We start from the raw sequence: 27,614 nt of genomic DNA on the forward strand, positions 1-27,614 counted from the left end.
CCGTAACCACCTGCCCATGCCGGGCCTATATACTTAATAATCTTATTAATATTCTGACGGCATAACTAGAGAGAGAGAATTACTCTAAGTATTATAACACATTTTGTGTAAAATACTGTCAGGATAACTGACATATGAAAATATACCGCTTATCACGAGGACGGCAAAGTCTTAAAAACAAAACCAGCATCAAAAGGAATTTTCAAGAAACACGTATTTTCTTACATGATATTTATTTATTAGATTTCTGTCTCCTCTTAACCTTTGTTGTAAGAAACATATCTTGGTTAGAGGACGACATCATATTATAATGAAATCAGTTTTTTTATTCTAAGTTGTGACTTGAGAGGACTTTTTTTTTTTTGCTTTCGGAAACTTATGACATGTTGTACCAGATCAGCTTACCTTTTCATGAAACATACTAACTGAATGTATATATATACATATATATATAATTGTATTATAAGAAGGAAGAATTGTTAATTCCGGTGGTTTTAGTAACGCTGTAAAGCATTATTCAGTTATAGTACAGTGAACACTTACGTTTTTTGAGATAATAAAACTACTAAGCGTTTTTTTTTTCCCTGCTATACATTCTGAATAATTTAGACGTGTGCAGTTTTCTTACTTCGATAATTTATCTACAATATTTATATAAATGCATAACAATACACAGATGATGAAACACACGACATATATTCACGGTTTCTGAATTAGTTAAATAACGTTGTACCAAAAAATATGAAGTACCACAGAAAGCGTGGAAAAAATAGATCAATGCACTTATTATCTTACATCACGTAACTCCATACCATCTGACTGTGAAGTCATGTAGAAAGCTAGCTCGTTGTAACTAGATAGTTTGAGGACAAGTATCACGAGGTAGAGTGAAGAGTATCTGTCTTTAAATCTATTTCGGGTAGATGGTCGCTACAGTCTTCTCTATAGACTTAAACTAAAATACGTGAATATATATATATGTATATATATTTATATATATACGATATAATCCGTTAAAGATATTGAATCTCTATTTTTAGTTTCACTTTGTTAAGGATTTTAAGATAATTTCTTGAAAACCTGAGCTTTAATAAGACTCAATGGTGGAAAACAGTAAAAAAAAGCATTATAATCTACACCAAACTTCTAATCTCGTAGTCATAACTTAACAAGCAAAGGAGGCAAAAATATTCTAAGATGTGTCTTTATGAGAGTTATTGCTTTTGATGGATTTTACTCACTTTAGTGGAGAGTATTAAACTAATCCTATGAGGAAGAGCTGCCTTTTTAAGTCTTATATTCCTATAAAGAAATAAAATTAAGGAAAGGAAATCTCACCAATTACAGATTAATCACAAAAAATAAGTTTTAAATTTATTTATATGTACAGTTATGGGCCATTTTAAAGTTAAAACTCTGACCTATCATTTCCTCAGCCAAAAATAATATAATGTAATTCTAACTTTTTTTTTTACCGGTAAGTCTTACTAAAGTTCAGGTTTTCATGAAAACCTCTGCAACATTCCTAACAGAATGATAACAAAAAATGGAGATTCATTAATAATAATGGCTAGAATGTTTAATATATCCAATTCTGTTATTTTTAATTTTTATTAGTATACTTTTATTACAGATGTTGTTTTGCATTTTTAGCTTAATATACATATTTAGAACTAACCTAAATCTCCTAAGCTGAGATGTCATTGGGTTTACGGCCGAAAATGTCGTTAACAACAAGGGTACCTAACTGATGAAACAATGAATTCTAATACTTATAAGTAAGAATGTGAAAAAAGATATTTAATTACCTATACTCATAACCTGTTAAACCAGGTTCATTTTAATTCCGATCTAAGTAGGTAACTTGCTTCGATCGGAAATTAGTATCAATTTGATATTTTACATTCTGTCAAATATCAACGTTTCTTAAATATGCTATAATGAAATACTTAATCAAATAATATGTAAATATGTTAAATTATGATCTACCATTGTTTCTACAGTAATAATCCATCATTTGTTCTGTAATAATCTATCAGTTGGCTGTTTTTAATATTAAATTCCAAACTTATAATGGTTGGAGACGGCTTGAATGGGTAATGAAGAAAAACTTTAATATAAGTTTAACATAACAGTAAATGTTTCGACAAGGTTTTGTCATCATCAGGTTAAACTTGTTACAACTAATTCAAACTTGTTAAAACAAATGTATAGTTCTTTTGTGAAAACCTGGAATGAAAGGTTTTCTCTGTTAAATGTGCTTGTAAGTGCCAAAAAAAAAAAACCTAGAAAACTAACGTTTAAGCTCATACTTTTATACATTGAAGATGAGATTAGACATTATCATTTCCTACAAGAGTTTCATGCTGAAATACACGAGGAATGATAAAACATTCACCCTGATAACTCTTGCTACGCGATTGTTCAACTCTCTTGTGAGAATCGATTTTTCGTGAAAGCTCCATTGCTTTCTGAGGGTACTAGAAGGAGAATTTATCTGTTAGATGGCGTTCATGATCGGCAACCTTGCAACACATAGTGTTAAAGCTGGTTATTCTCACACATAACACTAAAAGTATAAGAATATATATATAATGATAAGTTACAATCGGAGGTGGTTAGAATTTATATTTATTAGAAATCGGAGAGATATTTATTGTTAAGTCAACAATGAACATTTTTTAAAAAGATTGTGTAAAATTACTGAATTACGTTAGAAGACCATATAGGACCACTATTGAGAAATCAACTCCTATTTGTTTCATGCTATCATTTCCTGGGAAAATGTCTGACTTAATAAAAACATTATATTGTTATTATGTTTTAAATTTAAAAAGATAATCCTGCTTCTTAAACAATAAAAAATAAATCCATATTTAAAATCAAATTTAACAAATGCAAAACTATGACCTCGATTTTCATTAAACTTCATGTAAAAGTTTATTCTAGAAGGATTTAGAAATTGAATTACTGCTGTAAGAAATGTGTTTGAATCGAAGACATTTATTAATTTATTTGAACAAGAAGATCGAAGATCGTAGACGTAGAAGATATCTTACTTTTTAGAATACGATTTACTTTAATTCTCGAAGTTATAAAAATATTATATTACGACATTTGTAAAATGGTAAGTACTTTGTTTGTTACAATGTGAAAATCAACCTAGGTTTATAAATATGAATCCGATTAATTTTGTTTATATATCATGATACTATGTAACAGCTGTTTGTAACACACCGATGAAGGAAATAACTATTAATATTGTTACAATTGATTTTCTGATTACATGTAACACATTAAATCTGCAGGAAGTTCAAGTTATATTCTACTTACACCTCCAACTAAGTATACGATTGTGTCTATGTTCACCCTATTGATAAATATTTATTTTATTTCAACAGTTATAAGTAGGTCAAGAAAAAGAATAAGGTCACATGATGCTAGTAATGTAAGGCATAAAACAGGTAGTAAGGTCACATGATGCTAGTAATGCAAGGCATAAAATAGGTAGTTTGCTACTGTGTACATACTTGGCACTCAACCAGTGAAAGTGGATTTTCTCAGAGAACTCTCGTCACCCCCCCCCCCCTACACAGCTAATTTCTCGGCATAGGATACATATATCCCCGCCATCCATATAAAGAGACGTTTGTTTCCTTCTCGCAAAGCCTGGATGTTTGGTATTTCGACCTCCGTATATAAGGGGGCCTTTGCTTCGCTTTGGCTTCCTGCTTCGACGTCATAACCTCTACAATCATATTAATGGTCCTCCATTGTTTATTTTAATCACTAGTCCTGGAAACCAAAACAAATATATGTGTATGTATGTGCACATATATGTACATATATTTCTATTTTGCATGATTTTAACGCTGGTTTTAAAAAATCTTCCACGAGTGGGGCGAAGGGGGATATTGATATCCCTGAACACCCCAGTTTAGGAAAGTTTCTTTCCTTTAAAAACTAAATCCCTGCCACGAATTTTTCTTTGTATGCATACTATTTTTGATCAGCTTAGTGTGAGTGAAAAAAAAGAGAGTAGCGAAACGTGATATTATTACTGTAAGATCCTATGTGAAAAAAAAAAAATTAAAACGGTTCTGAATCATATCAATTTTGCTTATAAACAAACTTACTTAAGTATTCGTAAACTAGGATACATACATAGTTTCTTTATTCCATTTAACCTACAATTAAAAGGTACGTGATGGTAAGAAAGTGCAGGTTTGGACGCCACGTGGTTCTTGATGGAAATAATATGCAGATTTCAATGCCACGTGGTACGTGATGGTAAAAATGTACATAGTTTGACGCCACTTGCTAGGTGATGGCAATGCTGTGCAGGTTTGGACACCACATGTAAACGAAAGTAATCCCATCTACTTGAGATAGCCTTTATCACCTTCACAAAACTAACGACGTTTCCGATTCATTGGAGCCACAGAAATTTTCCTTCTTCCCCGGAAGATATCCGTTAATGTCGCTAGCAATGGTGCACTCAGCCGAAGCTACCCTAACTCGTACTCTGGATTGGTGGAACAAGCTTTGCTGCTTTCGGTTCGATCCAGGAACTGCTACAGCAACTACAGCATTACTTCACGTGGTTCGATTGTTATTTGTCACGAGGAAAATATGTTTACGCTTCGTGATGCCTAAAACAAGATGGCTGACGAAAATGACAAAATTATAACTGCGTGGATATAAGCTCATGTTGTTCTTCATCTCATTTGTCTTATGGTTGAGAAAATTCGTCACTTTTTAAAGAAAAACAATAACTAATAACATGTTCATGCGTTTTTTTAACATAATCATACAAGTACTACTGAATTTTATAAAGAATCATATTTGGTTTCGTATCTGGAATAGACGAGCTACCCCATACCTACCATCAATATAATTCTATGTAATTGATCAGATAAATGCGAGGTGATAGTTCAAGGATCAACGTAATATATGCTTAAATATAAATGATAGTCCAGTTTCACAGAATATTTGTCTAAGAACAAGATGAAAGTCTTGTGATCAGAAGATGACTCATTATATAAAGACAGTTCCAAAATGTAATATCCGGCTAAATATGATATGATGATCCTGGATCCAACGCATTTTTCTGGCAAAATTTGAAGTGGATCGTTCTAGGACCAATAGAAACTCTAACAATATCTTAGGTGACAATCCTAAAATCCACTGATAACAGTCCTGTGTTCAACAGAATTTCTAAGTATAAACAGTCATAGGCACTTCTAGGTCTTCAGAACATTTGGCTATATATGGATCATAGAGTTCTAGAATCAATAGAATATATGGCTAAAATCACTATCCTATTATCTGTAGAAGAATTGGCTGTTAAGAAAATTTCAGACAAACAAAATTTATGTTAAACATAATGGTTACAGTTCCATGAATGGGTACTAAAAATAGTTTCTCCTCTCTGAATGCCAAGATGAAGTGGATGTACATCATTTGCACATCCGGGTGGATAGAAGATGTTGGCACCCTTCCTGGCATTCTTATGGAAGGATTTAGGTAGCTTTGAAGAGTAAAAGGAAATATTAGGTAGAATAGACTTTATCAATAAATACTTTCAGAGGGAACTGTAATTTATGAACTTTTAAATGATTAGATACCTGCGATTTTTACAAAAAAATAGCATATTGAAACAAATTCTGAAAACATAACTGTACATTTCAAGAAAATATTGAGAAAACATCTCATTAATTCAATTAGGTAAGCTTCTAAACGTATATTTTTTAAAAAATATTTTTGTTTTTGATTCTTGAAAAAATATTATTTATAAATGGGTAAATTAATTATTTCTTCATTTTACTCTTTTGAAATACAACAATGATTAAACGAAAGCTTAGTTCAATATCAGCAAATCTAAGTGGTATCCATAAAACTCAAGTGACTTTATGTTTCATTTACTTAACACGTTCAATAGCTTGCTCAAATCCATACTGGAAGACAAATTTTCAGGTACAACGTAATTGATAATACATACAAAAACATTCAGCTAAATGAATAGCGCTGGACTCTTGTTTAAAAATGTCTGTTGAAACATTAATTGCTTAATTAAGAATGAAAATTGTTTCTTATCCTCAAAGCAAAACATTATCGCAAAAACTGAAAAATAGTACTGATCACTAAACCCGAGAAGGCAAAACAAATCATTAATCACAAACCTGATGAAATCAAGCAACATATGTAAATTACTAAAACAGGAGAAGATCAAACAAAGCATTAATATTAAAAAATGACACAACCAGAGGCATCGTTAGGTGCTTGAATTAAAAGATTCGGATCTCGGGCCAATAGGCGCAAGAATTTTCGGCGTTTCAGTATGATATCGATTATGGTTTTCTATTATAATTTTTCAAGACACCAACTGGGGAATCGGGGCACGGGCCCCGTGTGCCAGTGCCTAGCGACGTCTCTGGGAGTAGCCATACAAAGGTTTAATCACAAAAGAAGAGAGTAACTAAACAAATTTACCAAACGTGAAAAGACAAAACAAAAATATTAACAGTAAAACCTGAGAAGACTAAACAAATTACTAACCGCAAAACCTGAAACGAAACAAAGAATTAATAACAAAAACTGAGGAGTCAAACAAAATATTAACAATCAAAACTGAGAAGACCAAATAAATAATTAATTACAAAACCTGAGGCCAGACAAAACATTAGACACAAACTGAGAATAGAAAACAATGCATTAATTACAAAGCCTCGTGAGACTACATAATTACAAAGTCTGAGAAAAAAAAAACACACATTAATCACAAAACTTAATGAGTCCAAAAGAAACATTAATTACAAAACCTGAGAAGATCAAATAAAATGTTTGTATTAAATCCTGAAAAAACCAAACAAAATATTAGTCATAAAGCCCGAAGGACCAAACAACGTTAATCATAAGTGCTGAAAACACTAAACAATGCATTAATCACAAAACCTGAGAAGACTAAACAAAGCATTAGTCACAAAGCCTGAGAAAACCAAACAAAGCTTTATCGATAAACTAGATGAGAAGATAGTAAAGCATTAATCGCAAAACCCGATAAGACAAAACGAAATATTAAACATTAAATATATGAACCACAAAGCCTGATCAAAGAAGAAGAAGGATACATCATAAAACCTGATGAGGCAAACAATTTAAAGAATTAATTAAACACTTAATAAGACCAAGTAAAGAATTGATCACATAGTTTAAGAAGACAAAAAGCATTAATCCCAAAGCCTGAAAAGACCCAGCCATTCACTAATCACAAAACCATAAGAGTTGGTATTTATTTGTGTAAAGTATTACTTGAGAAAAATAATTTCTCCACTTTTTAATTTATAATGTTTCCAACACTTTTTATACAAATTATTGTATAAGGGGCTTATTCCCTTCCCCAACTTTTGGAACACCATCTCTGCTATGATTGTAATTGAACACTTATTTTTCTTATTCTCCAAAATAGTTTTTGTTTTCTCACAATTGATATCCAAAATGGAATTATTTTGTAAAACTGTCTCTCCTAACCTACCCCTCATTAACTGTGTAAAAACACCGCACTTGGCGTGATTTTATGCTATTTATATCACGTTCGTTTTTGACGTACATTTTTAACACTGGAAATACTGTGCATGAACTTAATTCAAACAGACTCTTAGACTTTCAAGATATATTTCATTATGTAAAATCTGCTTGGACAAAAGACGTCATTTTGTTTATTCTTATTCTGCACTCCTCCTTAGCCAACTTTGTAAGAAGAGGTTTCTCAAGGGAATCGTTCAGACTATTGCCACATGTGGGAACTAACGTAACCATTGTTTGAACAAGAAGCAAAACCACGCTTTCTGACGCCTTTGTTTGAGCCCGCTCACACAAAACCACTACACCTTGGATACTGGGTCGTGCTCACGTTTTCCTTTCGTTTTCTCGAAAACACTTTACATATGAAGTGTATTGAAGTGTATTTATCTCCCTTCAGAATCCTTTGCCTTACGGCTTTACCACATCATCAACTAAAACAACGATAGTTCTGCACGTTATTTGGCGCATTTAAATACACTAAAGGACTGGAAATCAGTGACTTATAAGGATAGGCGGTCTTACTTATTTGGCAAACTGGGCAATTGCTCGGGGCCCCACACAGGGAAGGGCCCCCGATGCTATGCCTTTTAATCTACTTCTGTGAATGTAGTGTGTGTGTTTTCACGATGATTTCTTCCAATATGAATACGATTAATGTATCAATTAATTTGTTTTTCATCTCAGAGCATATGTTCTACATTTAAAGTTTGATTACTTAGTTTTCTTATCATTATGTGGCCCCATTTACTGAATTCTGCCCGGGGCTCCAGAATAACTAAGACCGCCCCTGCTTATAAGATGTTTTTTTCTGAAATCACCCTCCACCGGAGTCTACGGGTTGCACCTGTAATAGAACTATGGATTTCGAAGCTGGCAAAAGAACCTCAAATAATTCTTGAAAATTAATTATGTGCATCTTTTAAACCTTTATGTAAAAAACCCACCGTAATTCGAATATAAACCACAAGAATCCTGCGAGTGAGTATTTACTCTTAGATTGTTTACATGTTAACATACGTAGCTTGATTAACTATAGGTATGAATAAGTTTAACATGCTGAGAAATATCCATACTTGGACATCGCCCGAGAAAAATCTACATTCAGATAAATTCCAAGGAAATATTAAAGTTCATATGTTCAAATATCCGTACTCTGCTGTTTTCCTAGGAAATATCTATAATTTTTCCAAGAAATGTCTTTATTCAGATGTTTTCCTCAGAAACATATATGTTTGATAGAATCACCAAAGTTTGAAAAATGTATAATATTAGTGTGTTGTTTAATGTCTTTTTTTCCTATAATGTTAATTTAAACACAAATTCGATTTTCATAAGATGTGTTATGTCGAACATGTGCATATACATTTCCAGTTTTACCACGCTTCGTTATTGAAAACAACCAGTTAGTTAATAGCTGTCAAATACATTTTTATGTCTTACAAAAAGAGATTCTTCCATATATCTAATTTAAGATTTTTTGGAGTATGTTTTTTTTTGGGGGGGAGAAGTGCAAAAATAATATTACATTATGCAACCTTATAAATTGGATGCATAATTTTCCTGATTAATCCACGTGGCCGTAGGTTCAAGAAAGAGGAAACGTTTACATTTTTATTATAAAATACTTATGATAATGGAAGTTTATCTTTTTTTTCTTTTCATTTGTATAGACGGATGGAAACGCCAGTTTTTTACGAGCAGCGAGAGCAGGAAACCTTGAAAAACTGTTGGAGTATTTGAAAGGCAGTATCGATATCAATACAAGTAACGCTGTAAGTGACCAAGAAACTTGTGTCATAAAAATTAGCTATCTATATTTAATCCAGTTCTGTGGAATTTCTTTTATTTATATGCTATAACTTTATAACCCAATTGATTTCGCTAAGATTAGCTCACAACCCAGTTGATTTGTGTGGGCTCAACCTGCAAGATAACCGAATCTCTAACAGGATCTCAGCTCTATTGCTTCCGGGGTTTAGCAATAATATATTTTTGAATGGGATGAGCTCACTTGTAGGGATCACTCTGCAAGATAACAGGATTCAGAAGGATATATTTTCAATACTATTATCTTCAGTTGAAATATATACATTTATATAAAGAAGAGCTGTGCATTTGTCTGTCCGGTGTGACAAGGAATTGACTGGAAGAATTTAATTTTGATGAAATCTGGTAGAGGAACTCAGGTTAGCCCCCCCCCCCAAAAAAAAAGAAAAAAGAGAAAGACGAAGTTTAAATGGATAAGCAATCGGATGAACGGTTCGAGTTTGTCAGCCGGTTTAATTTTATAGCCTTAATCTCACGAATATGGGTACAATACAACTGAGTGGAAGCAAAATTCATGAAACCGGTACCAAACGAAAACGACGGCTAATGCTGCGTGTAGCACAGATGCCTTTGCATCGGACGAATGGTGCATGTCGTACGGTTCAGATTAGTGGAAGCATGCCCATACCACGCCCTCGTGTATAGTATTACTTGTCAAGCCTATCTTTGTGTGCACCTTTGATAATTCTTTATCATTTGAGTACAGTCATGTGCTACCTACGTGTCTTATTTTTATTCAACTGGAAAGATGCAGCTGAATATGATAGTTGTGAATCAATTATCATTACAAACATACGTAAACAAAGTTTGAAAAGAATCAAAATATGTGGCACTAATGTTGTTAACTAAGTTACTTACTTTTTTGAACTTACGTTAATGAAATCATTTTTTTTTCATTTCGAGATACGATTGTACGTATCAGTTAACTCTAGTTAACTTGGATTTCTCTAATTCGTAGATTTTTAGAGGAGAGGGTAAGTTTATTATCATTTAAATGAGTTGCAATTGTGAAAACAGAGCAGGTTGTGAACCTAACTCTTCAGTGGGCATTTAATACGGAGTTTTTTGTTTCTAAATAGTTTACTATTAGTGAATAAGAAACAATGGTACAAGTATAAAATGGACACGAAATATAAGTATTAATTGTGTTTATTACCCGTATTTATATTGAAAGAAGTCAACAGTGTAATATCTTTAATATAATACCAATAGTTAGTGAGATGTGTGTATATAATCACTTGAAACACTCAGTTATATTTATGTCCGATATTGAATTAAAGAGAACTAATTATAAATTAATAATATTATACTGAATTGTATTGGTGCATCAGAGGCTCAGAACATCTCGCCTCCTGCTAATGGTTCATTGGCTTACAGCAGTAAACACAATACTTCACCATAACAACACACGTGATAAACACGTTAATCACTGACATGCGAAATGTCTAGAGCATAACGTTATTCTTCCTTTTAAAGTTTTATTGTGAAAATGTCACTCTCGATAACGACTGAAATTATTTTTGCCTCCTTAACACGCCCAGTTTTCATAAACACAATCATTTGTACAGAATGGACTGAATGCCTTGCATTTGGCGTCTAAAGAAGGACATGAACATGTAGTTGCAGAGCTGTTGAAGAGAGGAGCCAACGTCAATGCAGCAACTAAGGTTGGTTTTTTTACCTAAGAAATCTGGTCTTTAATGCAAAATGTGTTCCTTATAACTGTGAACAGTTTGGTTATCGTTATCTGCGTAATATAGTAAAATAGTAATTATTTAAATGATAGTAGGTTCACTGCAACTGAAAATTAAAGATAATTAACAAAATGATTTTTATTACAGCTGGAACTAACAGTTTCTATGGCAACTTTCTGTTTATTATAGCTTTAAATTGTATTATTTGGCATTTGTTACGTTTTGTGAATATATTATATATATACAATAATAGCAATTTAATACAAGCAATTGATACCAGTCCTTTTGATACGTAGTTTGATGCCCTTATAAACTATTTTATGAACTCAAAACTGTAAACAGAAAATTAATAATTGTTTCTTAAAGAAAATACTACATAAATATGTTTCTGTTGAAAGTAAGACTGTGAAAATGAACTTATTACGTACGTTTTAAGGCTAGTCGTTAATGGCGTGTATTCTAGAAGCTGTATATCTTGAGATTTAAATAAAAAAAAACATTTTGTTCAAAATAAAAATAAAATATTTAGTTATACTGACATAATGTTTTTCTCCAGACTTTAAAATACAGATCAAGACGCTGTAGTTGGAGGTTATATATTCTGTAATAAAAAAAAACGGTAGTGTGACTTGCAGCCAATACAACCTGCAGGACACATGTGCTGTGTGATATTAATAGAAGTGATAGTTTAGCAAATTTCTACTTTCTGTAGCTCGGACTGTGGTAATGCAAACTATCATATATTTTCAGTTACTGTTCTCTACTGGACCCTTACTTCACATATCACATTTCAAGGCAATCCATTAAGGATTACACGAGATATAAAAATCTCCAATTTTTATTGAATTTCTCCCTTTTTCTTCGCATCGAAAGTACGAAAACTTTATTTAATAGTAAAACATACTTAACTTTTATGATTTTATTTTCAAAGTTGTACACTGATAGATCTTTACAGCCTACAATTAGATGTCAAATTTGGTCTAAGTATAAACCACGTGTGCAAGGTTATTCAAATAAAACCGCTCAAAAGGCACGTGAGCTATCGGTCGGAAATTTTTATTATAGCTCCACCGAGTGCATGTGGATGATAACAAGAAACTATTAATCTAGATTCCATGGCGTTCCGATAAAGGAAGTTAATTAACCACCATATATTTTAAAGAATCTGGTCGGTTCTGTAAAGTATAGGCCTGTTCCGAATAATAGGGTTGCGATCCTTAAGCTAATGTTAGTTACTATCGAGTGTCACTTCCATATTTGCTGTGGTTTGTATGTGTGTATGGACAAAATGTCATGATATCTAATCAAAAACACTTTAGTTGTGAAAAATAGGTTCTGCCAAAAAAGGATTATTCAGCGTGCGACTTAAAGGAATGAAATCAAAATTGGCGGCCAAACTGGCAGCTACACTTATAGCACCAATAAGAATTTTACAGCAAATATTCATTAATTAGATAGCTATATTGAGTGGCACGCGTCGTTGACAATGAATGGTTGTGATTGAAAAACTAGTACACACTATTCTTTTTCTTGAAAAATCTTAAATGACTGAATAAATAATATATTGTTAAAATATATAATAAGCTCGAGTCTTATGACAAGTATAATTATACATTATTGATAAGCAACGAACAGTATATAACAGTTATGGATGTATATGTTGTTAGACAGCACTAATAAGAGTTTGCCTCCATTGAAGATTTGTGTCTTCTATAAAACTCATACCTTCCCCTTTCTCACATTGAAGTTTTGGACTTTCAAACTTACACATTTATAATATTTTTTCAACTATTCAATCTATGAGTTTTGTTGTGTTACTTTAATGTAATGAAGACGTGACGATAAGAAAGGACCGAAATAGAGTAAACACGAACAACAACTTTAAATTTTAAAATTATATTTAGAACTTAAAACATTAGATATACGAAACATTGCAGTTGCATGCAGCTAAGAATTGCTAACAAATCACACAGAAGGTTAATTGCATTTATACGAACAATTTAAATTTGAAATATGCTGATACAATGGCGTGTTCTCGCAGATGCAAACCATTGCACCACAGGCTACATGTTTAACACCTATACGTTTGTTTCATGGCGAATTCTTCATTAATCGACAGTGCAATGCTATCCAATATAGACTCGTGGAAGGAGACTGTGTCGCAGCCCTTACCAAGATAGAATATTTCTACAGCGAGATTGCTGAATGATGTAGAACCAAATGCCACAGCATTTCAAGAAGGGAGCCTTAATTTTTCTCCTTAGAAGCGGAAACCTTTGTACGGTAACGCTTTTGGAATTGTGGAATAGCAACAAGCTCTGAAGCTGTTTGCTTTGTTCCACAAAGTAAAGGCTATAGTTATAAAAAGTAACCCACAGAGTCAAATAGCCATTGCGATAGATCGGGATTTGTCTCCTCGTACCGTTAGCAAAATAATAAACAAGAGATTGAAGTTGGTGATGACTGACAAGCTTCCAGCCACACCTCGAAATCTACTACTGTTTTCATGAGAAAGATGTGGGATGACAAAGGAAAACTCATTGCTGATGATTATGAGATGGCTGAGTTATTAACTTCTACTTTTTCTTCAATTTTTGCTGATGAATATGTAAGCAGTATTCCTCACCCTGAACAGCTACTAGATGGAAACAACTTGGGACAAGATGACTACATTAATCCTGGGGTTGTTAAGAAAAAAATAGGAAAGATTAAAGAATCACCACAACAATCCTAATTAACCACACATCTATCAAATTATTCAAAGTAGCCAATGAACTTTTGTGCCTTTGATTTTCTTAAACGTGGTCTTAAAAGCGAACGCCATCTTTCAGTGGAGAGTCCATGAAAAGATTATAAAATGTATTATCAAACACTGAACCATATAGGAGCTTATTACATTAGAAACTGCGACAATAATGCGTATTCATGACCATAAGATTAAAAATTTTCGTCGATGAATAAGAAATTTCAAGGACAGCATGGATTGGAACAGTTAATCCTCAATATAGGTTTAAACAAGCATAATATTGTCACAAAATGAGACCGAAGAGGCAGTGAAATTGCTTTTGTGTCATTTTTGTGTATATAATTGTTGTAATAACTCTTAATTAATCGAAATCTGGAATGATACCAGTATAAAATAGTTTAAAGTACTTTTTTGTCTAAGCTTTTCCACGCCATTGCAACATACATATTGAATTTAATTCTCTAAGCTTACGAAGAGTTCTTTCCATTTCAATACTTCTACCTGGTATTATGTATATTATATAAAGCGCTTGTATTATGACTTAAATGTCAGGCTATTGATCGGTTCTTTGAAGCGAGGATTTTCCTGCTAGTTAAGATAACTTAGAAATGCTTAAAAAACAGACAAGAAACTCTTGAAGATTAAAACTTGAACTTATTAAACGAAATAAAAAATAAAGCATGCTTGATTAATTATGTTTCTTTAAATAAAAAAATGGCGTTGTGTTCATACTTAAGAGCAATAAATTTATTATTAAGCACAAAGCTACACCGTTGGCTCCCTGTGCTGTACCAACCGAGAGGAGAAAATCAGAATTTTAGCGTTATAAGTTCTCAATCTTATCACTGAGCCATCGGAAGCAAACGTGAAATAAAAGTTTTTTGTTACAAGAAATATTGTAGTTTACATGGATCGGATATAAATACTTAAAAGTAATTATGTTACAGTGTAAACGACATAGGAAGTCCTTTATTATGTTTTTATCATTTTACCGTTTCTTGGTTTCTGTGAACCAAAGATAAATGCACTGTTTAGTTATGTGAACTGAAGTGGAGGTTTAAACACGATTGTGTAAACCTAGAGTGTCGAGATGTAACAATGATATCATACATATAAGCACGGGTTGGCCTTGTGGTAGAGCTTTGGATTTCGCATCTGGTGAACTGTGTTCGAATTCATGCAATACCACAAAATATTCCTTGCACTTTAAGTTGTGGATGCGTTATAAGCGTGGATGATGGGTGATAAAGTGATACTGACTGGCTTCCTTCGTTCTGGTCAGTGGTTCAAATTAAGCACGGCGCAGTTAGCCTTAGTAGTTTTTGCCATGAATACAAAATACATAAACACCAACCGCGATGATAACTGATAGCTTATTTCTGTTGGACAAGTCCCAGTACGAGTGATTCAAAAATTTGGATCGTGCATCACAGTTAAGCGAAAAGGGCGATCTTAAAATAATCACATATGAAGTTTAGCACATGCTATACATCTTGCACTATTAAAGTAACCATAAATAAAATTATATAAATGTCTCTTAGCACTTTAAGTCCCCTGCCACTCGAGTAGAAGTTATGCAGAATGATAAATTATTCGGCTTGACACCTTATACCTTTAGTTAGTAGAATACTACCTATCATTAGATATTAATCAAATCTCTGAAAATCTGGTACACGATATAGCTGAAATATATATTTTCATTCGGATAGGGTCTCTAGATATTGAAAGTCGAGTTAAATTTTGACGTATCACAAACTTAGATTGTTTTCTCAGAGTGTAGGATTGATCATGACACCATACTCTAAACCTTTTAATGGTCGGACTTACCTGTAGCCACAGTAGACAAGGTATTTCATTATAATTTTCTGAAAAACTTACTGTGGGATTTTGATATCGTGTGGAAATGACTGAAAAATGTTTAGATTTAATATTAATCGATATACATGTATATATTTCTTATTTCAGGTTTAACGTGCCGCGATGCATATCTAAAGGACTAAGGCTCAGACCTACGATATACAGGTGAAAACGCACTGCATTTCCAGCTGTATGCGAGTTATCGATTGACTAGTCCCCATCTAATCAACAAATTCTAAATAAGGGACAGTTGTATATGAACCTTGGGGTCTCTGACTTGACTGTGACACCATGTGTCGCATAAAGTGCTGTCCAGATTGAAATAACAAAATACCTTATTTCATCAGAAGCAAATAAAACATAATTATATTTTCCTAACTTTCACGCACACTGTCATATTTGATTTTACAAAATGTTTTCAAATTTGAATATAAATAAAACACAGACAGAGTATTTCACATATTAAATTTATGTATGACTTTCAAGTACAGATACGCTTATCAGAAACCTATTAAGTTGTTGTTGTTTGTTATTAAGCACAAAGCTACACAAAGGGTATAGAAACCCGGTTTCTAGTGGTATAAATCCACAGACACTGGGGGGCAACCTATTAAGTTATATGACCTTAATCACTTACTTGAAGTTACTTCCAGGTTTATATAATACTTATGTATCAATAAACCAACATTATCTTCACATGAACGTGATTACTAATTAATTTTCAAAACTTTACGTTTCAGAAAGGAAACACTGCCTTACACATAGCATCTCTCGCAGGCCAGGAACCAGTTGTAAAGATTCTAGTACAAAATGGCGCCAACGTCAATGTGCAGTCCCAAAATGGTTTCACTCCTTTGTATATGGCTGCTCAAGAAAACCATGACAATGTCGTTCGCTTTCTATTGTCAAATGGAGCAAACCAAAGCCTTTCTACAGAGGTGAGTACAAATTAGATGTATTCATTTTAAGGTTTTGTGTTTTTTATATTAAAACTCACGCAAAATGCAGACATCTCTTACTTTGTCTAATTCGGATACAGACTCAGAGGAGTGTAAAACGAACATTTCAGATCTATCTTTTGTCTCCTACAAGTCACTACCTAAAGGGATTTTCGGTCAATACCAGAACTTTTCAGTTGGAATGGAAGATGAGAAACAAAAGTTTATACAATATAATACTTAAAAGTGACTAATTCTTCGCTAGCTTGGGTTTTTGAACAGTAACGTTTGAAGTAATAATTATACATATCTTTAGGTCAATGTATGCTCTCAAGAAACAACAGTTATTATGATTAGATATCAAAATGCACACTTTGTGGTTTATTGTTATTTGTAATAGGGATTTAATTTTTCCTTACTAGATATATAGATTATCCTAGACTAGCGCTACATAAACATTCTATTTTAAAAACCTAAACCACAAACTTGTCTCTTCATTATCATGGTAACTCCAAAGAAATATGAAATGAACTGTCAAGCTGATTAACTTGAAATTAAATATATTTAATTTCACCAAATAAATAGAAAAATGAAGGACTGTAAAAAACTGATGATAGTTACTTGATTTTTTGTAGTTTAAATCTGATTAAAATCAGTAAAAACTGATAATTAGGTTCAATAATAAGATTTTTACAATTCTAAAGACACTCTACTGCGGTTTTTTTGTATTTTATCCTCGGAGGAATGCTGTTATTCCTTTTTTTTTTCAATTTGAACCTTGCCTGAGTTCAAACACTAAAATATCTACCCAACATATTATATTCTTGATTTTATTACTCTTTCATATGTTTAACAAGTTTTACTATTTTAACATTTTTAAACATAGCTATATATATATCTACTAACTACTGAAATTATTTCAAAACAAAACAAAACAAAAAAAAAGTGTTTTACTTTTTTGTATCAGTAATAGTATTTTAGCCGCAGCATAGACTGGCTCAGAGTTTACTTTTTTTCAAGTATAAACTTTTAGCTCATAGCTCCATCATCTCTTGACCGATTTGAGATCTAATTACAGTTTTGGACTCAGGAGGTCAAAACCTTTCGTTAGATGCATGTTACCTCGCCCAAGGTCTCATAGGTAAATTTACTCTAATCCTGCCTAAAAGAATTTCAAGGGCCACGGCTATTGAGGATTCCCTCTTGTTTGTTACACGATGTAAACTGGAAAATGAATAAAACATTTTTTTAACGTGGTCACAATTTTCCAGCAACTTAATCCTTGATAATATTGCTTCTTTTTAAATATGATTTGGATAATAAAAAAAAATAATTACTGAAAATTATACGAGATTGGTGTACATAGTTTTTTACATTCCTACACTGTTTTAAAATATTTGCCCTCACGTTTCTCAGCAGTAAGTATGAAGGTTTATAATAGTAAAAATTGGGTTTCGATACCCGTGATGGGCAACACATAAATAACCAATTGTGCAGTTTTGCGCTTAACAACAAACAAATTTAAAGTCTTGCTATGCTTAAGTTAAGCTCTCAAATGTATGTATAAAGGTAATCATAGACTTATACTATACGTAAGAGCTAAAGTATAAAGGTAATCATAGACTTATACTATACGTAAGAGCTACTCTGTGAACATCGATTAATACTTCTTAGATTATTATAATAAAAATACGAGTGTCTTAATTTTTAAATCATCAGTGGGACATGCCGACACTGTAATAGCAGGAAATGTTGTAAAATAATATTTTAACTAGTGCACAGTTTATAATAATTTTTGGACTTTTACGTAATAATAATAATAATGAAAAAATACTCTTCATGTGTTGATGTTTTTGTATAATAACATTCGAATTGAATAAAGGCATAAATTCAGAAACTGCTGTGGCATTACCAATTTTGCGGTAGGCCTATTTTTAATTGTTCAATGTTCAGAAAGTTCATTCGGTTGTGTAAATTCCACTGGTTTTTAGTAAGATCAATGTTTTTTGTTATTTTTCGTGCTGATTTTATTACTAGCAATCTTTTTATTTTCACGAACTGCAAAATCGGGTAAGTTTAATTATGTCATATGTGACACGTCATCAAAAAATAAAATAGCATAGGCTAATACTAGTAATAGTAATACACTTCTGCAGTTCTATTACTACTACTACTACTAGTGTCACGACAGTATCGATATGTTACCGCTCTACTACCAATAGTAGTAGTATTATATTACTATCATGTTATTGTTAAGAAGAGTTTTACTGAATAATTCTATATGGTAGTGTATCACATGTTGGTTGTACACACATATATATATATATTTATCTTACTCATGCTAGTTTTGTATATTAGATCAGCCGGTTAGACTTGCAATATTACAAATATTGTTATTTGGTTAATAACATACCTGGGTGTATACATATTTTTGTATAATAAAATTAAAGTATTGCATGAGGAGAAATTATAATGCTATTAAAAGAAGAATAGACTGATGTTAACTAAAAATTTTTGCTGTCATACCCTAGGATGGTTTCACTCCTTTAGCAGTAGCTCTTCAGCAGGGTCATAACAAGGTAGTTTCTGTTCTATTGGAAAATGATACCATAGGAAAAGTACGCCTTCCTGCTCTTCACATTGCAGCCAAGAAGGATGATTGTAAAGCTGCTGCGTTGCTGCTTCAGAATGACCACAACCCTGATGTTACATCAAAGGTAAACTACATAACAATGATGTAGTATTTCACATTTACCTAATTCATTACAATACTACTTTATAAGAGTGCTAATTTATTCAATGAAGCATTCTTTGTACTAGACAAGAAAACAATAGTTGGTATAAGTGTAAAATGAGGCTGAAGGCCATTTGGAGGGATCACCTGTTTTAACCTCTATACAGTGGTGTGTTGTCTATCAGTAAGATAGCAGACACTAAAATGTTGTCACATAAGGGATGCTTAAAGTTGCAATTTATACTGTCGTGATGTCAGTAACGTGTGTGCATGCCATGAATCATGAGAAACATTATGCACTCTGTAGGCAACAACACAGAATGACATATGAATTTCAAAAGCAAGAAATAAAAGTATTTGTTACTGTACTGTTAATTTTGGTTTTATTTACTTTTGAAACAGAACACTTCTGGGGACCCTGTGGAAGTACATCTAGTTTCCTGAACAAAAAAATTTAAGAGTAAAGTAACAGGTTTCCTTTTTTTTATCAAGTTGACAAACCTTTGTGGAGCCTTTATCTAATTTATTGAATTGACCCAATGATCTTATAGATTGCTACATAAATTTTAGTATTGCAATTTAATGGAGAATTCACATCCATGTACCATAATTATTATGTTTACGGAGGTCTTTCAAATATACTTTTGTCTTGGATCACAATTAACTCTTACTTTGTATGACATCTTTGTGTTTGTTTGCTTGATGAAAATAATTGAAATGATAAAAGTATAATTCTTAAATTAAATTATAATTGTACGGCAGTCTACTAACAAAAAACTGAAACTTAAAAATCAATATAAAACAATAAAAGAGTACATGAAGTTACCAAGTTTGGTGTGAAGCTAAATGGGCTTGTGTATGTAGCCAAAAAAATCATTAATTTAAACAGATATAAAAGTAAGTATGTCGTTGAGGAATAACATAACATAATGTTTAGGGACAACATAGGACCTATTGGTCCATCTCAACTGTCCCATCTTCTAAACTAAACTAAAACTATTAACTAAATAAATTTAAAAAAATAATAATTAAAGCTAGCCTTTATCATTCATATAGTTATCAAGCTTTATCTTAAACTCACTTAAATTTACTGCTTCCACAGTATCCAAAGTCAGCCCATTCTAGAGGCCAACCACCCTTTTAGAAAAATATAACTGTCTTAGCTGGTGATGACTCCTACCTTGCCAAAAGTTATATTTTTGTCCCCTAGTCCTACTATTCTTGCCATCAAGTATGAAAAAGATGATGCATTAACACTATCAATTCCCTTTACAATCCTAAACACCTTAATCAGATCCCCCTCTAACTTTTCTTTTTTCAAGAGAAAACAATTTCAGAGATCTTAATCTCTCCTCATATGAAAATCTCTCCACCCTAGGCACCATTCTAGTAACCCTTTTCAGAATTCTTTCAAACAATTCAGTGTCCTTCCTAGGGTAAGGAGCCCAAGACTGAACACAATACTCCAAATGTGGCCTAACTAGTGACCTATACAAATAATTATAACCTAATTAACTGGTATTCAATATTTCTATAGATATAACCTAAAATGCTGATAACTTAAAAAGTTCAGTTGTTTTGTTACCTATCACATTTATTTTTAGATCCATTTTATATCTATTTTTATTCACAGCACTTCTCTAAAAACCCGTTCTATTGTGTTTTGCATTTAAAAACAATTTCTGATATTTGATATATCCTTTAAAATATGTTAAATTGAATGTTTTTATTTAAAATGATGGGATATTATTTGTATCTATATAGGATATTTACTAAGTTTGTGCATTGTAATTTTTAACATTTTGTTATTCTTGGCTGTAGAGTGGTTTTACCCCTCTTCATATATCAGCTCATTATGGAAATGAGAATATGGCCTTGGTTTTATTGGAAAAAGGAGCTGATGTTAATTTTTTGGCCAAAGTAAGTTCTAGTTTTGATATGTGTGTGTTCAAAATATATTGTATGTACATATTTTAGTTTTTGTACAAAATATAGGACTCGGTATGAAATCCAAGAACTATTGTATTCCTAGCCAATGTGTTGAATGATCTTTCATTAGGGAAGCTTAACTTAATAATTGTATATTTGTATTTGTAATCTTGACAACAGGTGGATTGAGTTAAGATGAATGATTGCTGAAGTCATAATACCAAAAGTAAATAGTTAATTTGAGGTTAGAATTTCAAATGATTTATTAAATTTACATGTATAAAGTAAAAAATGCTGTTTCTTTTTATAACTATATATGTATATGGTAGATAGTGAGTTTATTGTATTATAACTACTTATGAGATTTTCTATTGAAATGTATTATGAATGAAAGGCTTAGTCTGTTGAAAAAAATTCTTATGAACCTACAACTGTGATTCTAAAATACCTCTAAAAGTAAATCTGTATTATTTCTATGGTACTTAATATTGGTTAAAGCTTTTTATTGATTCGTGGTAGTTTAAATATAATTATTTCATTGACTTAAGATATTTGTATGTAATTTTGTCATTGGCTCAAGATAAATGAATATAATTATAATAATTTTTAAATGTTTTGCTTTACAGCATCAAATAACTCCCTTACATGTTGCATCAAAATGGGGTAAAACAAATATGGTGACCCTGCTTATTGATAAAGGGGCCAAAATTGATGCTGCTACTAGGGTAAGATTTAACTTTCATATATGCACAATTCAGTCAATTTAATAAATTAACATGTTCATTGGTATGTGAATATATGTTGTATGTACATGTATGTATGAATATATTTAATAGTAACTGTAAAGAGAGAGAGAGAGATTTGAAATCAAAACTCCATTTTATTAGAAAATTTTATTTTCCAGAGAACTTTATGTTATTTTCAGTGGCTGTTTCTTCCTGATAATCAGTTTTCCTTAACTATTGCATAAGTTAATATGTCCATTTTAGTCTGAAATTATTTAAGGTATGAACTTCTATGTTTTTATCAAATATCTGGAATTACTTTGGTATATAATAATCATTTCTTCTGTTATATGTAAACATTTTATTTTCAGGATGGATTAACTCCTTTACACTGTGCTGCTCGAAGTGGTCATGACCAAGTTGTTGATATGCTTGTGGAAAGAGGGGCCCCTATTACAGCAAAAACAAAGGTAATATTCAAAAATAGAGTTTTGCTTATTTAAGTTTGGGTAATATACACATTGTATATCCTTTATTTCTTTTATTATTGCTTAAAGTATACCAAAAACCTTTAAAAACCTATACATTTAACTTATACTTTTAATCATAAACATTGCTACAAAATTGTCAATGCAAAAATTAAGTTTGTGAAAATGTTGGTCAGTTTTAAACTTTATGCATTTCACTTTGCTGGTATATCGTGAAAATTTGGTGTAGAAATTTAAATCTCATCTCTCAGCTTGTAATACTATAGATAATAGACATTATTTAGAGTGTATGGTTTTTTGGTTTATTGGGTCAGTTTTGTGAAAGTTTATTTGAGGGTTTGATGTATGTGATATTTTCAGTGACCTTCTAGTATATGGTTTATTTCTGTTTTTTTACAGAATGGTCTTGCACCCTTACACATGGCTGCTCAAGGTGACCATGTAGATAGTGCCAGAATCTTACTTTACCACAAGGTACCTGTAGATGATGTAACTGTGGTAAGTACACAATTTTAACATAATAAATAATCTTGAATTGGGAACATTTAGAGCACAGTGGAGTGACATCTGTATTTATTCTTGTTAATGCTAACACTAGGATTGCCGCTGTTTTTATTGAATGTCAAATGCAACTAGCGATTTTTCTTATTTTTACACAAAATAAAAGAACACTTTTTTATACTTCACTTCGAACAACACAGTATTTTTACTTCTTTTAGACATCTTTTGTTACTGTAAAATGCACTGACATTATATGTCTTTTGCATTAATATTGCAGTTTTATGTAAATTGACAATTTAGATTCTAAATAGTAATGCATGATTTTTTTTTTCACAGGATTACTTGACAGCCTTGCATGTAGCCGCTCATTGTGGCCACGTGAGGGTTGCAAAGTTGCTGCTCGATCGTAAAGCTGACCCAAATGCCAGAGCCCTGAATGGGTTTACACCTTTACATATCGCTTGTAAAAAGAATAGAATGAAAGTTGTAGAACTTCTTCTTAAACATGGAGCATCCATTGAAGCTACAACAGAGGTATAAGTTTTGCTGACTAGTCATTAGAATTTGCATAGCATATTAGGGGAGTAAACTGGCTGTGGATTAGAGTTAATATTAATACAAGTAAATATGGTGTTTGTTTTGAACAATGAATAAATACTAAAATCACATCAGCAGTTTGAATTTTAGATGTTAAAGCATTGTATAAGTCTTATCTTATTTGTTTTCAGTGTTATCCTTTTTGATATAGCATTGCACTACATTATGCATCAGAATTTGATTTCTGTTCATTTAGCTTGTGTAGGAAAATTAATATCAAAATTATGTTTGTGATTACACACACACACACACTAATATTTAGATGAGTAAAAATCTATGTAAATGAGATAAAATGCTTTTAGTTCATCATAAATTTGTGTTTCACATTAATTAGATAAGTTTTTATATATATTAATTATTGTTATGAACTATATCAAAATCATATTATGTAACAAAATTCACACATAATTAGCTAATTGGTTGACTTGTTTACCTTGGTTTGAGAAGAAGCAAAGGAAAACCTATCAAGAACTAAAGAGCATAATACGTAACTAGAAGTATAATAAGTAAATGAAAAAATACAGTAATTTTTTCTATTGCTTTTTTGTGTAGTAAATGGAAAGTTAGGTTTGATACAAATATTTTATTTTTACATTATTCAAACAACAGAAGAATGAAGCAAAATGAAAATCATGGGAGATACTTTAATGTATCTCTGGTTTCACTATGTAAAACTTAGGAGTTGTGGATTGAGTTTACTAGGGACTTTTGCTGTTTTTCCTTGAATTTGTTAGGATATTTTGAGTTCCACGTTGAGTCTTTCACCAGCCTAACAGAGAACTCAAGATGGAGCTTGAAACATCTCAAACTCAAGAGAAGTCAATTGTAAACTCAATCCACATGTTGAAAACACACTCTGAATCCTGTATAAAAAGAAAATATATACTTTCTAAAAAGTTAGCTTAAGTACTGGCCTAACACCATAGCAAACCATTGTCACAAGTCTCTGTAGGCCTAACTTATAACCCTTTCACTCAAAAAAGTCTATATACAGAGAGAGAAAAAAGAAAGAGAATAGATGTATTTAGAGCTAATGTAAACTCACTGTTTATTACTTATTGTAAAGATGGACCTGTTATTTAAGAGGTGTTTATCAACTATGCTGTATTGATATATGTATTTTGTTAGTTTGCTAATTTGAACTTTGGTAACATTGAATTTTTCAGTCTGGTCTGACTCCACTTCATGTAGCTGCCTTCATGGGATGTATGAATATTGTTGTTTATTTGATACAAAATGGAACAAATCCAGATATTCCAACTGTTCGAGGGGAAACACCACTACATTTGGCCGCTCGAGCACACCAAACTGACATAATTCGTATTTTGTTGCGTAACGGAGCTCAGGTTGACGCACGAGCCAGGGTAAATTTCATTAAGAAAGACTTTTAGATACTAAAATGTCTTTAATGCTTTAATTGATTTTGTGTGTTGTTATTGATATTAGTATGACATTGAGTTAAAGGGAGAATTTTGTAGTGTCATAAATTGTCCTTCATCCTCTCATTTATGTTTTGTGTTTATAAGTACTGTACAGAGTATTTTTTGGAAAAATTATGTTTTTACCATTTTAGCATGCCTTAAGTAATAAAATATAATCCAACTACCTTAAGTAATAAAGTATGATCCAACTGTCTTAAACAATAAAATATGATCCAACTGTCTTAAATAATAAAATATGATCCAACTGTCTTAAATAATAAAATATGATCCAACTGTCTTAAGTAATAAAATATGATCCAACTGTCTTAAATAATAAAATATGATCCAACTGTCTTAAGTAATAAAATACTAGTAAAATGTATAATTACATTACTACTTTCATATTAACATGAAAAACATTGCTTAATGTATTCAACTTTTGTAATTTAGATAATACTCAACTTTTAGACTTTAGATACTTGTGGATTTTTCCTTGTTTGTTTTAATATATTACAATCACAATAATAATGAAATGTTAATTATTAAAGATATAGAATATTTACAGTCACGCTTAAAAATTGAACCTTCTGTGTAATATTATTCCAAATTCCAATAAAACAGACAACCATAACCCAGTGTTTCTGTACTCATATAATGGTGATTCCTATTAGTTTATAGTAATTTGGTAGAGTGAGTATGTAGCCTGTGCAAGACAAGTGACCAGACTGATAGATTCCTGTGTTTTCTTTGGCTCAACCATAGGAACAACAAACTCCTCTACATATTGCAGCCAGACTTGGGAATGTAGATATTGTTGGTCTCTTATTACAACATGGTGCAGCAGTTGATGCAACAACTAATGACATGTACACCTCTCTTCATATTGCTGCTAAAGAAGGTCAGGAAGAAGTGGCTTCTGTACTTGTAGAACATGGAGCCTCTACTACTGTTACTACCAAGGTTTGAAGACTTTCATATTTAATGATATTTTAGAATTATGTGTAATATAAAACACCAGCTACAGCATAATCGTAAATTGAAAATGAAATAGATTTTAAATTCTGTGAAAGTAGAAAACGCGATTACATTTTTGTCTAGCATCTCATATAGAAATCTATGGCATAATAGTTAAATTGTTTTGATGTTCATTTAGCTTCATTTCATTCTCACCATTTTATGTTAAGTTTGGTCTTGTATAGAAAATATATTCAAGTTGCTTGTTTTTAAACCTAAGTAATTTCTAAAATTATTTCTTATTAGTAGCTATTGTTTCAGGAAGTCAAATAATTTCATGGTCATAAACATTGTTATTTATAATTTCAAAAACCTAATGTAGATATTAAAAATTTTTTAATCAATGTATGAAATCTTAAAATCTCAGTACAATTTTAATATTAAAATAGTAATAAACAAGGAATAATAGTTTTTGTGAAGAATATATAACTTTCAAAATATCCAGAACAGTTTTTATTTATTTTCCTTTTTTTTTAATTTAATAGAAAGGATTTACTCCTCTTCATTTGGCTGCCAAGTATGGAAATATCAAAGTAGCTCGTCTCCTTTTACAGAAAGATGCCCCTGTTGATGCTCAAGGAAAGGTAAGGTGCTACACAGATAAAAAATTCAAAATTTTGTAAAATCTTAGCTGTATACCCCACTTACTAGTTGTGTTTTTGGAAGGTTTGCATGTAATGGAATACTCACAAACATTAGATCTAATGGTTTTCTTTCATTCACCAGCTAATGGTATTCACTTATAAAAAATTACATGGCATACAAATAAAAGTTAAAATCTTTCAAAGCTAAAGCTATCTAAACATTTGGTTTCAGGAACTTTTATACCAGCCTAACCATAAAATCATTGAAAATATAAATCTGAAATTAATAGATCTTTCAAAAATGTGGGCAAATTAATGACTTGCTAAGGTAATACTTATTCTAATAACTATAACTGTTTTACACTGAATAAATTCATACAATCCATAATTGTTTTACTTAAAAACACATTTGTATGATTTGGCTTTCACATCTTGAAATAGATACAGGGCATACCAGTAGGTGGTAACTTCAGTCCCAAGCAACAGATTTATTTCTTTTTTTTTTATTTTTATATTGAACATCAGTACATCACACAGTGTCTCAAGAAAGACCAACATAAATCTTTACAAATTAGCAGAACATCAACGATGTAGCAGTACCAAAATACCAAAACTATTAAATTTTCTTGAAGTAGTTAAGTACATCTATCTGAATAATCTAGTACTGGAAACAAAGTTCAACATATACAAATGAAACACTTTGCCTCTATTTCAATATTAATCTTATTAAGCAAACATTTTCTTTCAAGCTTTGCAATAAAACAGAAGACTTTAACTTTAAAGTTTAAAACTTTTCATTTCCAGACATAGACATTCCAGATAAAATATGGCATAACATTTACCCTCTCAAAACTCATTAGATTTGCTAGAATTTGTTGTAACTTGGAAGATTTTATAGAGAAAAGTCAAACACTAACACGCAAGTTTTTGAGTAGAGGTTTTTTTTCTTCAACAAATCATGCACAACATTTGTTT

General features: G+C 31.6%; 1 protein-coding gene across 8 annotated transcripts in view; it reads left to right on the plus strand.

Moving 5' to 3' along the window:
- Positions 1–27,614, plus strand: part of LOC106457879 — a 209,608-nt gene that overhangs the window by 49,920 nt on the left and 132,074 nt on the right. For all 8 annotated transcript variants that reach the window (XM_022383936.1, XM_022383937.1, XM_022383940.1 and 5 more), the window contains exons 2-13: positions 9,255–9,356; positions 10,980–11,078; positions 16,449–16,646; positions 19,178–19,363; positions 21,202–21,300; positions 21,936–22,034; positions 22,406–22,504; positions 22,922–23,020; positions 23,360–23,557; positions 24,787–24,984; positions 25,804–26,001; positions 26,541–26,639. In XM_022383936.1, the coding sequence (XP_022239644.1) occupies positions 9,255–9,356; positions 10,980–11,078; positions 16,449–16,646; positions 19,178–19,363; positions 21,202–21,300; positions 21,936–22,034; positions 22,406–22,504; positions 22,922–23,020; positions 23,360–23,557; positions 24,787–24,984; positions 25,804–26,001; positions 26,541–26,639 (1,674 nt within the window). The remainder of the gene's footprint in view (positions 1–9,254; positions 9,357–10,979; positions 11,079–16,448; positions 16,647–19,177; positions 19,364–21,201; positions 21,301–21,935; positions 22,035–22,405; positions 22,505–22,921; positions 23,021–23,359; positions 23,558–24,786; positions 24,985–25,803; positions 26,002–26,540; positions 26,640–27,614) is intronic.

This window comes from Limulus polyphemus, unplaced genomic scaffold (assembly GCF_000517525.1).
Source record: "Limulus polyphemus unplaced genomic scaffold, Limulus_polyphemus-2.1.2 Scaffold385, whole genome shotgun sequence".
In the NCBI taxonomy this organism is placed as follows: Eukaryota; Metazoa; Arthropoda; class Merostomata; order Xiphosura; family Limulidae; genus Limulus; species Limulus polyphemus.